Here is a 16,269-nt window from a genome sequence, read left to right as displayed (position 1 = left end):
AGTTACTGGTGAACGATGGCTCCTACGAGGGGAACTGAAAAAGTGGTAGCATCAGGGCTATGCGAACAGAAAGCTGCGGGCACCATCGCATCCAGTTCCCTTCGAACGATTCGCACCACGTCCTCTGATGGTGACGTATGCTGCTGTGCGGGTTGATCTTCACACGTCGACGTTGCAGCAGTATTGGGAAGTCTGGCGAATGGTTGGAAGACGCGTCGGCACTCTTTAATGATGGCATCAACTGTAGAACAGCTTTTGCACATGAGCAGATTAAAGGCGTCGTCAGCAATGCCCTTAAGCACGTGCCCGACCTTCTCACATTCTGGCACGTCGTGATCGGCTTTATGACAGAGTGCAAGCACGTCCTGGATGTACGAGACATAGGACTCCGTGGGGGATTAGGCACGGGAGGCCAATTCCTGCTTGGTGGCAATATTATGGCTAGCTGGTTTGCCAAACAACTCTGTCAACTTCTCTTTGCTTTGGTCCCAGCTGGTGAGCTCCTCTTCGTGGTTTTCGTACCACACCTTTGCCGTGCCTCATAGCTAGAACAACAGGTTAGCTAGCATAAGCGTAGGGTCCCATCTGTTGATTCCACTCGCGCGTTTGTATATAGCCACCCCACTCTTCAATGTCGGCGCCATCGGTCCTGCAGAAAGTTCCAGGATCCTTGGGTTGCACAACCACAACCAAAGGTGGCAGTGACGTAGGTGGCGACGTTAAAGTTGGAGGTGGCAGCGATGTTGATCCCGCGTGCTCACCGTCATTCATGGTGCGGATAGTGGTGTGACATCCTCTGTGGAGCTCCGTTTCCAGCCATGGTACCCCGCACCTCCTACCAATATGTTATGGGGACGTTGGAAGCATATAAAGGCTGTATTTACAATATATACACAAGATGAGTCAGCGTAGATAAGATGGCGATCACCAACAACACTCAGCAGCCAGCGTCTCGCGATCTTCTTCGTCCTCTGTCTTGGTTCATCCTTCCGTAACAATATTATCTTCTCCAGCCGACCCGTGCTTACGGCCTTGCCCTGGGAAGTGCAAAGATGTCTTTGGGCATCTGCATAGCAACTTACTTTTTCCACGTTGCGGCGGAATGGCCTTCTGTCCTCGGTATAGCAAGACAGGAGCGGCAACCATTTGGCAAAAACCAGTTGAGAAGCCACCTACACTGCCACAGAGATAATAAATGTCCGCTTTATGTAGTCGCATTCCCGTGGTGTCACTGCAAGCACAGTTTAAACATTATAGGTGATCTTGTCATCACACATGTTCAGAGCACAGTTGCTCCGACATCATCATCATCATCATCAGCCTAGTTACGCCCACTGCAGGGTAAAGGCCTCTACCATATTTCTCCAACTACCCCGGGCATGTACTAATTGTGGCTATGTTGTCCCTGCAAACGTCTTAATGTCATCCGCCCACCTAACTTTCTGCCGCCCCCTGCTACGCATCCCTTCCCTTGGAATCCAGTCCGTAACCCTTAGTGACCATCGGTTATCTTCCCTCCTCATTACGTGTCCGGCCCATGCCCATTTCTTTTTCTTGATTTCAGCTAAGATGTCGTTTACCCGTGTTCGTTGCCTCACCCAATCTGCTCTTTTCTTATCCCTTAACGTCACACCCATCGTTCTTCTTTCCATAGCTCGGTGCGTCGTCCTCAATTTCAGCAGAACCCTTTTCGTAAGCCTCCAGGTTTCTGCCCCATATGTGAGTACTGGTAACACACAGCTGTTATACACTTTCCTTTTGAGGGATAGTGGCAACCTGCTGTTCATGATTTGAGAATGCCTGCCAAACGCACCCCAGCCCATTCTTATTCTTCTGGTTATTTCAGTCTCATAATCCGGATCCGTGGTCACTACCTGCCCTAAGTAGATGTATTCCCTTACCACTTCCAGTGCTTCGCTACCTATCGTAAACTGCTGTTCTCTTCCGAGACTGTTAAACAATACTTTAGTTTTCTGCAGATTAATTTTCAGACCCACCCTTCTGCTTTGCCTCTCCAGGTCAGTGAGCATGCATTGCAATTGGTCTCCTGAGTTACTAAGCAAGGCAATATCATCAGCGAATCGCAAGTTGCTAAGGTATTCTCCATCAACTTTTATCCCCACTTCTTCCCACTCCAGGCCTCTGAATACCTCCTGTAAACATGCTGTGAATAGCATTGGAGATATCGTATCTCCCTGTCTGACGCCTTTCTTTATAGGGATTTTGTTGCTTTCTTTGTGGAGGACTGCCACACAAACTCCGCGGAAACAGCAAATGGTGAGTGATGTCACACCGGAGGTTAGATCGTTCACCTATCTGAAAGCCATCTTGCTAGCTAAAGAAATGCTTTTCACATTTTAAAGATTGTCGGGTAGTCTATAGGCGCCGTGCATGCCGATGGACGCGGCACTGGTGGCGGCCTTGCGCAAAGCACGCGGGAGAGGAGCCTGGCGCGCGCCGTAGTTTGTTGTGTCGTTGATCGTGCTTCTCTGTCTTATTCACGTTTTCAGAGCAAGATAGGCAACACCATTCGCACGTGTGGGGTGGCCAAAGCTTCAGGGAATCTCGAACAAGAATTGTTGCAGGGTGAGGGGCTCAAATACCGGTGAAAACGTGCCGGGGATACGGTTCTAATCATTCCCGGCAAAGCCTCATCAGCGGGAGCAACGGTGGCAAAAATGGATTGCGCTTCGAAGGGAAATTTTTTGTTCTCATCCTTTCCTTTGTCTCGTCGGTGTTTTTTTTCCCTCGATCATAGTTAGACGCGGGAGCAATGAAGTTCGTCTGCAGTGCAGCATGAGGTTTAAAGGCATTTCGCTAAATTCGGAATGCTGTTTGCCGCTTATATTGTTTTCCGCTTCTTTACCGCGTTGCGCTAGCTAGGCAGCACGACTGCACGAGCGCATTGTGTTGTATGTTAAAGCTACTGAAGTTTGCAAAAACTGAAATGGTTGGTTTCATGTGGCGCGGTAAATCCTCGCACCAGCTGTCGCGCACTTCATGTTTTTACATCTATTTTATGCGTGGCTTTGCACATGTTTAATTGCTGCTAGTTGCTCCATGCATAACTCTTGTCAATTCTTTTGAACTGCGAAGTTTTCACCCTGCTTTGCTTGTAAAAGGTATAAATCACGCTGTGTCTTATCGGAATGATACCAAGGAAGTGCTTCTTTAACAGCTTTATTCTTTTCGCCCGAGGGCATCTTAGATATTGTTTGTGTTTTTGGAAATGTGTTTAGAAAATAGGTAGTTCATGGCGAGAATTGCTAATAGTTGCTGCATATGGTATTTTTGTTCCATTTTTCGCTGAAAAGTTCGCGTCCCGTTTGGGAAGTCATCACATCTCGATGCTGCCTGAGCAAACTTAACACGCCAAGTGATTTGTTTGTTTCACAACGTAGTCCCTTCTTGCATGTGAGTTTTGTACTCAACTGAATTCTTTCTTGTACTTATGCTGCAGACGACTAAACCGGGCCTTGCCGCCAGCGCTCATCTACTTTGACTGGCGCTGCTCTGCCTTTAAATATATCATGTGGCACCTCTCTCTAGTAATATAAAAAGTACTGAAAAGTTGGTCAGTCTTTAGCTTTGTACGTTTCCAAGCAGCTCCCTTGGGGAATATAAAATTGCACAAACTACAGCGGGAACGGTAGTGCATCGGCGTATGCAGCAGAATTGCATCGGCGGTACAGCACTAACACGCGTTTTTATTAACCCGTGTGTTTGGTGACTTCGTTGGCTAGTGTACGCGTTTCCATCAATAAATTGGCAATTACTCTTCTTGAGGCGACTTCGACTGCACTTATTCGGCGATGTCACATGTATTCATCGGCAGAGAAATCACAACGGCATATGCAGAGATTGCACCGTGCGGATTTGTTTGACATAAGTCTGCACTAACGACGGGTGCTTATTATTCAGGTACAGAAGCAGCATTGCGGCAAGGATAGAATAAAAAAAGAACATCGAGAGATCGCATCACTCAACAAAATTTATCGGCTAGTGAACATGAGCTCCACGTCATGTAAATGGGGTTCATGGCGTTCATCTGCGGGACACACCTTGTACATATGTAGACCACGTTGTCCCAAACACTGGTAACATCCTGTTCATACCCGCTCACACAGAGGGCAGCATCTTCCCTACAGCTGTCACAGCGGAAGGAGCAGCCTGGCACCCGAACAAAGGAGAAATCGCAGCCGCGAACTTCAGCCATCCTTGCTGCAAAGGGTTGTCGTCTGCTACTGCTCCCGCGTGTACTGCTGGAAGTGTCCGCTAGGTGGCTTTCAGTGGCGCCTCTATAGGCGGTGCACGAGGCGTATACTGGGTATGCAGCCACGTTGGGGTGAGTGAAACATCTTGTGCATGCTGCTAAGGGTGAATGAGCACTAGGGTAGAGAAATGTCGTAGCCAAATGTGTAAGTCACATTTATTCACGCATTACAAACCATACATGCTTTACTTATGATACAGCTTGTGGGGGTCAGTCAGTTTGAGGTTAGGGAGTTGGCCTGGCTGTTGTTGTGTGGCCCAGTTTAGGCGACTACAGCAAAGCGCAGGACGAGTTTACATGCTGCTGTGTCGGCCAATAACCGGAAACGAAGGAAGCAGGTGGATTCCGTGAAGAAAGGACGCGGGAAATACCCCCGTGTGGAAAGAAATAGGATTAGTGGCTGCGCCGTAGAAGAGGCACCATATCTGCACCCTCGCTCGGAAAAAAAGGGTAGACGGTCCGAGCTGAAGGGGAGCGTTCCGGGGGACAGGCTTAAAGATAAAAGGTAGAGGCTGCTTGAGCTCACCGCCACCACTAATGCCCATGCGCTTCCCACATGTCCCGCCGACCGTCTCAGTCACTGAAATTGGGCGACGCGACACTGCCCAGCCGGTTCAATTGAGTGCCTTCTGAGAATGCCTGCGAAAACGGCGGTAGCTTTACCACCACTTAGCCAGCTATGACCGATGGGTGCTTTTGTGTGCGGTCGCCATTGGGTCCCAATTATGGTGCTTGAATTTCAAGCGAACGAGTCCATACCTGTATGAGGGACAGAGTTTTCTCAGTAAGTTGCAGACTCCTTTTTCGGACTCCAAAAATTCGGACAGGCTCGATTATTTGGTCTGCTTCGCGGCACCGCCATTCTCCCCATACGCCATAATGTATAACTGCCGAAAGTTCGTACACCTTGCAACCTCTCGTCTTATTTTTCGGACACTCCTTGAGCCAACTCGATCAAGAGCACCATGCACCGACTGTGACCGGTGCATGGTTCGACTTGCTGAACCCCATTTTTGTTTTGAACGGAGCCTCCTTGCTGCCCCACGAAGTGGCGCTACTGCAAATCCCCGCTCATCATCATCGTTTCTGCCTGGTTTGTAGCTACAGCAGTTCCGGTCTCAGCTTAGTAAGCCATGTCAAGACAATCCAGCAGCTGATTTGTTTCTTTCTTCGTGCACGAGGCTGCGAGTAGGCCACGTTTTTCGTTTGTGCGACTGGTGTTGGCGTGACGGCGTGGTGATGTTTGCTTTATGTACTGTGTCGAGGTTGCGGTTATGCAACGCGGCGTACAGAAACATTTCGTCAAGTGTCTAATGGCACCGACAGTGCCCGCGCAGACTGCGCTGGGAAATGCCGGCAAGCGGGTGCCGGGAGGCTTAGAATTTGTTGCCTTCCGATGGGATCCCTACTGATGCCGAAAATGTTCAGCCGAGAGCTGCGCAGTGGTTGCATTGCTATTCCGGACACCGTCTCATTTGACAGTTTCACAGATGCTGATACTGCTGTACTGGCATGCGTAGACCTCGACGACGGCGAGATCATTCGTCAGGTTTCTGCTGCGCCGCCGGACGATGACTCCGAGTCGGAAGATGGCGCACCATGGGCTACGCTGCCGTCGCATGCGGAGCATGTACAAGCAGTGACTGTGCTTTCAGCCGCCTATAGTGACTGTATGACCCTCTCCAAGATTCAGGCTTATCTGATTGCGCGTAAACGGAACAGCGTGCAACGGCGCATTCACGATTTCTTCAAGCCAAGTCTACTGCCGAGCCCGAATAAGTGCGTGGAAATAAAGAATTTTTTTTCTTTTTCTTAATTTGCTTTTTCAGACACCTGTTTATTCGGACATTTCTGCAGTCCCCGTGAGGTCTGAATACATGGTCGGCGACTGTACTGGCAGGGCAGCCCACTGTCCGGCAGACATGCAGTCAATAAGCTGTGGTTTCATGGAAACATTCTGTCAGCTTGCGTGGCAGCCGCTTGCAGGTGAAAAGGGGAGGACTTCAAGGGCCGATACTTGCAGCCTAATGTAGGGGAGAGGGAGATGACACGTGTTCTTGAGAGATCCTATCCCCTGGCGTGTTGTAAAGAGTGCGACTGTTTCCACCAATGCCGTGTGCGGCACGAAGGTGGTTGTGCTATTGGTTACAATGGTGTGAATTCGCATGTGTGATTGGCTGATTTGTGACTCCTTTGTTCAACTGAGGGCTTAAAAAGTTCTGTTTAGTTGTGCGGAGGGAGTGGAGTTTCGGGCTTCGATTCGGACAGACGCCTCGGTGTTTGAATAAAGCGTCACTTTATCGGACAATGGCTCTTCCTTCACACTGCCACCGTGCACTCGAATCATCGAGGGGCGCTGACTTCGGACCTTAAACACCTTCCCTCCTTAACTAGTGTTGATGCTACCAGAGGATAAAGGGAAAGGAAATTAACTGGGTCCTACAATTTGCCCTTGCAGTTGGGCTCACTCCCTATTAATGGTGCGCCCAGTGTGGTCAGAGGCAGCTGGCTTGAATTCGCATTTTCTATCTTGCTATCTGAGTCTCTCCACATAATTTGTGCACCCTATGTATCAAACATGGAGGCGCCTTAGCCAAGCAACCATCAAATTTCTACAACAAACTCTACAGTTGTAAGCCTTATAACTCATGATGACCTCAGGTTTGAGGTTGATGGATTATGCCTATTATGGCCAAGCAAACTCTCACACAAGACTACTCTTGCTTTGACCGACAAATGTGCTGCCAAGCTATGCCTCTCTAAACGCCTAATCAGAGGTTAAGGTTAGTTCCGATTACGTCATGCTTGGCGCGACAATGATACCATGGGTGCAACTGCCCTGTGTATAATGGAGTAATGGCTTTATTCCTTTACAACGATTCCAAAGCAAGGTGCGCGAGTAGTGCGGGGTTGCAAAGATACAGTCAATCCCAGATATAGTAATCCCTTGTTATAACGAAATTGCTTTACTCGAAATATCGCTTATCTGAAATTTCTTCCAGTCCCGACCCAAACACCTGCATTTTAAACTGCATTACTCAAAGCGCACGAAGAGCTTGATGACCTGCTTAGAGCGAAGTCGCAATGAGAGGCATTGCTCGGTAGCGGGACCCTTTTGCGCATGCAATGTCAAATTAATGCTGCCGACAAATTAGGCTCATGCAGGCACAGAACAGGCCACAAAAGTACCAAACCCATGACCAATCACCGCCTAGTAACAACGGGTACCAAGCGAGTGCCAAGTGCTCCCAGCTGTTTACTGCAGAGCAACTGAAAGATGTCAAATTCCATGGTGCAGTGCACCCGAACCGTTACTCTCCGTTGCAATCGCATCGCTGGTGTCCCCTGTATAGAATCCACACGAAAATAAAGATTTCCTGACGCTTTGCGATGCCAGAAAACCGCGCTCTCTTGGATGCCGAAAAGTGTCCAAAAGATAGCAGGCAGAATTGCACCATAGCATTCCATGGGGTGCGCTCGATGAGCAAAGCTTTACGACTCTAAAGAGCACTTCTGGCCCTCAAACATGCTGAAAAGCACGAAAGAAGTACCCTTCTGATTATAAGTGCCATGTTCAATGTAAGGAGTTCAAGACAGGTGTTCAGCCTCAACGGTTTATTTTGCAGGTCGCGTGCTAGAAGACGATGACGCTGGCCATGATGATGAATATATACAGATGAAGAAGATGAAGGGGTAAAATAATGCTCACACAATTTCCCCCGCGCGTGGAAGCGGCCAACGTGGCCGCTGGTTACGCTGGATATGGCGGGAAACTCCGTGTGAAAGGCTTAAATGCGAAACATGCACAATCTCTGTGTTATGGCAGCGGCCATCCAAAGGCGGAACAACTGGAGTGACACGATAGTTAACTGGCGAAGTCTGTTCCCGAGCAATGTAGGGCCCGATAAAACGGGACTGAAATTTCTCGCACAATCCAGGAGTGCAAACTGGGGCCCACAGTAACACTTCGTCTCCAGGGTGGAAGGAAACGACACGGTGAGATGCATCATAGCGAATTTTGCGGTCTCGTTGACTGGCGTCGGTATTGAGACGGGCTCGTTGGTGACACCGGGCAATGCGCGAAATGAACTGCTCACACACTGGTGTGGATGAAGGCATGGGGATACCAAACAAAGAAACGTCGAAAGTATTGATCGGTTGGCGACCACACACAAGGAAAAAGGGCGAGTACCCCGTAGTGCGTTGGACGGCCGTGTTGTATGCGAAAGTGACAAATGGTAGAATGACATCCAAATTAGTGTGGTCAGGGTTGATGTACATAGATATCATGTCCGACAGCGTGCGGTGAAAGCGCTCTGTGAGACCATTAGTTTGAGGGTGGTAGCTGGAAGTCGTTTTATGGATGGTATTGGACGCACGGAGAACATCATCGAGAAGTTTAGAGAGAAAGGTCCTGCCGCGGTCTCACAAAAGGACACGTGGGGCTCTGTGCCGTAAAAAGATGGCTTCCAAGAAAAAGGCTGCAACCTCCTCGGCGGATCCCGAAGACAGTGCGGCTGTTTCAGCGTACCGTGTCAAGTGGTCTACAGCTGTGACGATCCATCGTTTACTGCCAGTGGTTAAGGGTAGCGATCCATAGAGGTCGATACCAATGACTGTGAAAGGAGTTTCAGGACACGGGAGAGGTTGGAGCAGTCCAGCCGGAGGTGAGGTCAGTCATTTGCGGTGTTGGCAGAGCGAACAGGAAGCCACGTATTTCGCTTCGCTTGTTGCAAGTCCAGGCCAAGAGAAGCGGCTGCGAATTCGCTCATAGGTTTTATGGAAACGAAAGTGACCGGCGGTGGGATCGTCGTGAAAGGTCTCCAATATCTGGGCCTGAAGTAATCGGGGAATGACAGGAACCCAACGGTGTCCTTCGGAATGAAACATGTACTGGTATGTCGAATTTTCGATCTTGAAGTTCAACTGCCGACGGAGCCGAGCGTTAGGTGGGCGAGATTATCCGCGAATACGTCCCATAACTGAGTGGCAGTAGGAGTCATTACGTTGGCTAGAGGCAAACGTATGAGAATGGCTGGAAGGGAGCTGGTCCAGAGCTGCGAGCGAAGGGAATGCAGGTGATGTGCCCTGTGGTTTCCTCACAGAAGGTGGTAAGCAAGCAGCGTTTGAAGACGGTGGTAGGGGACAACGACAGAAAGCATCGGCATCCTTGTGTTTCTTTCCAGACTTGCAGGTGACGTCGAAGTCGTATTCTTGTAAACGAAGTATCCAACGGCCGAAACGTCCCGTTAAATTATTTAGCGTCGCCAACCAGCACAAGGCGTGATGATCAGTTACGACCGTAAAGTGGCGGCCGTGCAGATAAGCCCGAAATTTTTGGACGGCCCAAACAACGGCGAGACACTCTTGCTCGGTAATCGTATAATTTTTCTCTGCAGCTGTTACCGTGCTACTTGCGTATGCAACCACACATTCTTGAGAATTTTGCTGACGTTGCAGAAGAACAGCGCCAATACCGTGTCCGCTGGCGTCAGTATGTAGAAGAGTGGGTGCGGTGTTGTCGAAATGACAAAGCACAGGTTCGGAGGTGAGGGCATGCTTGAGGGTGTCAAAAGCAGTTTGGCATTCGTCCGACCATATGTAGGGAGCTCCAGAAGGAAGTTGATGGAGCGGCGCCGCAAAGGTGGCAAAGTTACATATGAAGCGCCGGATATACGAAGCTAGACCAAGGAAGCTACGCAAGTCTTTGGCACGTTGAGGCCTGGGGAAGCGGTAATCTTGTCGAGGTCGGGTCGAAGGCCCTCCTTGCTGACAAGATGTCCGAGCGCTTTAATGGTTTTGCTGGCGAAGTGGCACTTTTTTGTATTCAGCTGAAGGCCAGCAGCTAAGAGGCATGTCAGGACTTCGTCGAGGCGCTGCAAGTGCTGATGGAAGGTCGACGAAAATATGATGATGTCGTCGAGGTAGCATAAGAAAGTCTTCCACTTTAGGCCCAGTAGTACGGTGTCAATCATCCGCTCAAACGTGGCGGGAGCGTTACACAGGCCGAAAGGCATTACTTTAAATTCGTAAAGGCCATCGGGTGTGGCAAAGGCGGTTTTCTCCTTGTCTGCTTCGTGCAAGGGGATCTGCCAGTATCCGGAGCGTAGATCAAGGCTGGAGAAATACTCTGTGCCGTGTAATGAATCTGACATATCATCGATTCGGGGCAGTGGATATGCATCTTTGCGGCTTATTTTGTTCAAGGCACGGTAGTCTATGTAAAATCGCACTGAGCCGTCTTTCTTACGCACCAAAACGACAGGTGACGACCAATGGCTTGAGGATGGGCGGATTATGCTACGTTTCAGCGTGTCGGCAATGTGGTACCCAGCACCTCCACCACTTGCGAGACAGCTGTTCAGTCTCAGCGGTTTATTTCGCAGGTCGCGCGCTAAAAGACGATGACGCTGGCCATGGTGATGAATATATACAGATGAAGAAGATGAAGGGGTAAAATAATGCTCACAGGAGCTACGGTGACAAATCGGGAAGGCGACTTTGGGAAAGCCAGTCTAGAAATTTGTTCGCCGATCGCCATAATCGGCGAATTATTGCATTGCAGTAAAACACCGCCCCTAGCTTCGTTGCACTTTTGACGGTGCAAATTGACCAATAACTTGCCGAAAACAAAAAATCTGAGCGTCGCCAGCGGCAAGTCAGGCTGTCAACATGGTGGGTCAATACCAGCTGGTGTTTCCCCGGCGATTTTCTTGAGCTGGTCCTGCTCGATTTGCGCCATCTGACTTCAGACAGATGGTCTAAATGCGTGGTAGGATCATTGACTTTTGTTCCTAGACATTTGTCAATGGCGCGGACACAACCATGCGCGAACACTGACACTCGGGCCATGGAATTATCACAGTGTCGTCGGCAACGATGCACTGAAAAACTTTCGTTTTGCAAACTTCGTGGCTGCACACCTCGAGAAAAAAGATTGCCCAGTGATCAGCAAAGCCCCTGCAGCAAAACCGCTCAGTTTTCACAATCGTGCTGCGTACCCACAGTGAGCGGCTAATCATTTTTTGAGCACAACAAACACAACCTCAGACTCAAGCCACGGCATTTGCGGTGCTTTCCAGCACGATATCCGTAGTCTTTCATGACCTCCGCACCCCCGCCCCCTCCCCCATGAAAGCGGCCACTGCCTTCCCCTCCTCATTCGTTCGCCGGTCTGCAAGCCATTTGGACACCAGTCACTCCTCTCACTCGCCTTCATGTCAGTTCCTCGCTGCCACTTTCGAAATTGTTGCTCCTCCAAAGCTGCAGTCTTCCAGCCTGCTCTCCCAAGCTAAATCTTCCACCAGGGGGCGCCCTTCCACGGTTCCTGCTTCTTGGTCTCCACAACTCCGATCACCTTTTTTCCGTTGCGTGTGAAGCAGATGCCAAGCCTGCCATTACAACTGTCGCGATCACCAGCACGCACTGATGAGAAAATTGAGATGTCCTGATGACATTTTGGAGCTACTGCCTTCTGCATTGCCCACCGCGTTCAATCACTTTGGCAGCGACGGTGCATGTGTTTAGATCCGTGCTGCAGGCCATGTGATTGTGTGTTATTCAAAATGCTTCGTTAGGCATGCCTCACATGTGCTTTTGCAGTCTACAGTGATAAATGGCCCCGTTGGTCTCCGGGTGAAAGTGTCTTGACTGTGGAGCAGGAAGTTCCGCTGATATAAGAAGTGGGAAAATGTGGTGGGCAGAAGTAATTCGCTAAGTAATTCGGCATACCGCCGTCTACATTATCAACTGTATCGAAAAAAACAAGGAAGCTATGCTGGATGGCTTTGAAGGAAGCTTCTCGGCAAAAAGAAAGAGGAATCACAATTAGAAATACCCCGAAGTAGAAGGTGCGCTTCTACAGTGGCTGAAGAATGCCAGAAGTGCAAATCTCCCCATACATGGGCCTGCGCGCACTGCAAAAACCGACGCCCTCGCCCTCCAAATAGTCCATAAAAATTTCAGATGCAGGAATGGCTGGCTTGAGTAGTTCAAGAAGAGACACGGCGAAGAGATCGGCTCCAAGCTCTACTTGAAAAGTATGAAGACAAAGGCATCTACAACCTAGATGAGGCTTCATTTTTCTACAAGATGTTACCATATTGCACGTTCACTACCATTGTCAGATCCTCATCCAGAGTAAAACAGAGCAAAGGGCATGTCACGGAGCTGTTTGGTGTCAATTCAATGCAGCAGGCGAGGACAGGCTTCCCTTGTTGATACTGTGGAAGGCGGAAAAGCCATGGTGCTTCCGAAATGCAGCTATTGCCAAGGAATGCATCTACAGAAGTAACAAGCGAGCACGGGTGACTGCTGCTATTTTTGATGTCTTTGTGCGCCTTCTGGATAGATGGTTCCATGCGAAGAATCAGCAAGTGCTTTTCATAATTGACAGTTGTCCGAGTCACAGGAAGGTCGACAACCTCAAGGTGATCGTTGTGGAATTTTTGCCTGCTAACACAACCGTGGTACTGCAACTGATGGATCAGGGCATCAGTGAGACCACCCGGAAGCTGTACCGCAAGACTCTTTTGCAGCGCGTGCTCACGACGTATAACACCAGCAAGAGGTACAAGATTAATTTGCTTGGTGCGATCCATTTGCTGAAGTTTTCATGGAAAGAACTCACACCTTCGAAGGTCGCCAACTGTTTTGCGCACGTCGGCTTTTCCAGTGCCATCGTCAGCGATGCTATGACCAGCCTGACGATGACCGGACTTGCAGTGATCTGTATGAGGCTGTTCATAAAATTGCTGACCAAGAGGTAGAACATGACTTCAAGACATTCGTGTTGGTTGATGCTGCTGCTCCCGTGGCACCCTGGCAACGGATGCGGAGATACTAATTGACACTGTTGGTGCGTCGACGAGGACAAAGAGCCACGTTAAGGGCCAACTATGGTGCAGACGCGGGAGTACCTATGCCTGCTGTGAAATAAGGTTGAATGCATGGGCCGCGACCACAGGATCGTGCAATGCTTAGTCAGATTAGAGCAGCGATTGCTCGTACCCGGTAAGAACTTGAAACATCCAAAGCTCGCTGCCTCTTTTGCACCTGAATAAAGTTTTGCTTCACTGAATACATTGTATTTTGACTTCCTCACAGTTGTGACACAATTAAAGCGCAACTGCTTTAGCTTTTACCGAGTGGTCGCTTGTATTGAATTACCACTTGTAATGAATTTTCTCGCCGACCCGCTGACTTCGTTATAGCGAAGGATTACTGTATATCAAACATCGAAATATTGAATTGCAGTACACTCCCTTTAAGACGAACTGAAAGGGACCACGAAAGTTTGTTTATCTTATCAGAAGAATAATTGACAACATGACCAGGTGCATCCAAATATCTGATTTCAAGACAGTAAAGAAAGTAGACTTACAGTAGCAGAAAAATAAAACCATTTATTTAGCTGAACTTAATAGAAAACTTTCAAGTGGTACTCTTGCTTGGTTTCATCTAGTCCATGATGGATGTTCGTCGCTTCTGTGCAAATCAGCAAGCGGCCAGAAACGACGTCATCTCAGCTAATGACTTTAAAGATCCTTTTGTGCCTTCGTGCTGCTTGAGGAAGCTTACTAGGGAGTTCAAGCAGGCATCTGCCGCCTCATAGGTCATCGGTGCAGGCTCCGAGCTAGCAAAAGTACGAAGGAGAGCGCTGAGCATGTGGCAAAGCAACGCCACATAGAGGAAAGTCTAGGTGACATTGAGCGAAGTGGAAAATGAGAAACGAGGCGAAGCATTGCGGAGGAGGAAGGTAGGCAGAGGTGCTCTGTGTTGGCCTCCTCTAGCTGTTGGTACAGGTTTTCTTTGCAATACAAACCTATCAGGCTGTGCGAGTGAAAGTGTGCGACGGTGAGCAGACGATGGTGGCTCAATCTCGCGTGCGCAAGGGAGGAAATGGGGGACGTAGTGCGCCGCCTTCCATTACGCGCATGGCACCGAGGAAATGGAGTGAAGGGGCATTACATTTCAGCCGCACACGGTCGCACAGGCTTCGTTCGAAAGTGATCTGCTTAGGGGACACAGTCTTGGGGAGGCGATGGCTTGTACCTCTTTGTGCGCGGTGTTTGCGCTGCTCAGTTTGCGTCAGAGTAATAGACGTCACGAAGGTCACTTTGCTCGCTGCTGCTGCCATGATTCCTTGCCTTCCAGCAGCGTTTTGACAGAGAACATCCGCAGTCATCGAGTTTGATGTGTCCATGCTTGTGAATTTAGTTAGTAAGCAAATGTTTACAAGCAGTCATTCTACTCTGGTGGCTGATGCATATGGTGTGGCCATGCGAGCCCAGTCTCGAATACGATCTGCCATCTGGACAGCTTAAGTACGTATCTAGGCGCACTGAGCGTCGATGGCTTCGTGTGCACTATAGCCCCTACACGCTTGTGACACGTTGACAAAATGAAACGTCACTGTAACTTTTTTGTTTCCTCCTCTTGTTTTCGCCTCTGTCCAAGGGTGATGTGTACCACAGGCCTCCAGTATGGTGCCATTATGAGCGTGCCCCCAGGAGCGGCGCATCGAGGCAACCTAGCCACCAGGATCAGCAGCGGTGGAGGTCATTCCGAATGTTCGTCCTAACCAAAGAGTACCGTATTTACTCAAATCTAACGTGCACCTTCTTTTCCGATAAAATGGGTCCAAAAATTGCATGAGCGTTAGAATCGAGTACGTACGACCCTAAATCCACGTTCCACATCGCCATTGGCATTCGAAAAATGGCCGCCTCGTGCGCGTTTCTAGCCTAGCTGCCATAGCTTCCTCCATGTGCATACCTCCATGTTGTACGTGTAACCAGGTGCTGGTGTAAACCTAATCTACCGCTTGTTTTCTGTGTTTATTCAATCGGCATGGAAGCGCCGACTACGAAGACTCGCCGATTCCACTATGGTGCCGGATTTAAAAGGAAAGTTATCATGTGCGCGGAGACGGACGGAAATCGGGCCTCCCCCATCATGGGCATTCGAAGTTCCCGAAACTTGGGTGCAGGACTGGCGCAAACAGAAGGAGAATATTTTTGCCAGCAAAGCAACAAGGAAGGGTTTCAGTGGACTGAAGCGGGGCCGCTTCGCCGAAATAGAAGAGCTGCTTGCGGAATACGTGCAAAAGCAGCAAGTAGCATGGCGGCCTGTGACGACCGATCTGCTCAAAGTATGGGCGATGCAGTTAGCCCTACAGAAAGGGCTAATGCGGAGCGACTTCGAAGCGAGCAGGTACTGGCTATCAAATTTTATGAAAAGAAAAGGCTTTTCTCTTCGAAGGCGGACAGGGATATGCCAAAAATAGCTCTAAGGATATGAAGAGAAATTGCAGTTTCCAGCGGTACATTTTGAAATTGCACCATAGAAACGGCTGCCACTTCAGACAGATTGGAAATGCCAATCAGACACCACTCTACTTTGACATGCTTGCCACCACAACCGTTGAAAAGAAGGGGATGAAGCAAATACGCATTTTGTCTTCCGGCCACTAAAAGTCTAGAGTCACCGCAATGCTTTGTTGCACTACCGATGGCTGCCCCCGTATCCTATCTTCAGGCGGAAGACGCTCCCGAAAGGAATCGTGTTTCAGAGTGGCGTGATTGTGCACACTGATGAAAAAGGTTGGATGACCACAGACAGTCGCTGACTGGATTGATAATGTTTGGCGGAAGAGACCCGGCGGCAGCTTGGGTCTGCGTGGGATGATTGTGCTCGACGCATTCAGGTGCCACCTTGACCAGCGCATCAAGGACAAGCTGCCTGCATGCAACAGCAACCTTGTCATGATACCCGGCGACATGACACTGCAGCTCCAGCCACTCGATGTCTGTTTGAACAAGCCAGTGAAAGATAGAATTCGGGCGCTCTACACCGAATGGCTTGTCAGTCGCTGCCACGAATTCACATCTGTCAATAAAATTAAGCGTGCCTCGCTGCAGGACTTCGCTGGATGGGTGAAAGATGCATGGTGCGCACTCCGTCTGCCATGGTGAACAAGGCCTTTAAGAAGTTCG

General features: G+C 49.4%; 1 protein-coding gene across 4 annotated transcripts in view; it reads left to right on the top strand.

The window, feature by feature from the left end:
- Nucleotides 1–16,269, top strand: part of LOC142580112 (uncharacterized) — a 233,805-nt gene that overhangs the window by 212,399 nt on the left and 5,137 nt on the right. For 3 of the 4 annotated variants that reach the window (XM_075690924.1, XM_075690925.1, XM_075690926.1), the window contains exon 10: nt 4,128–4,345. The exons of the other annotated variant lie outside the window; for it this stretch is intronic. In XM_075690924.1, the coding sequence (XP_075547039.1) occupies nt 4,128–4,304 (177 nt within the window). In that variant the 3' untranslated portion in view covers nt 4,305–4,345. The remainder of the gene's footprint in view (nt 1–4,127; nt 4,346–16,269) is intronic. 4 annotated transcript variants of the gene reach the window in all.

The sequence above is a fragment of the Dermacentor variabilis genome, chromosome 4 (genome assembly GCF_050947875.1).
Source record: "Dermacentor variabilis isolate Ectoservices chromosome 4, ASM5094787v1, whole genome shotgun sequence".
In the NCBI taxonomy this organism is placed as follows: Eukaryota; Metazoa; Arthropoda; class Arachnida; order Ixodida; family Ixodidae; genus Dermacentor; species Dermacentor variabilis.
This window is presented reverse-complemented; position numbering and strand designations above follow the sequence as displayed.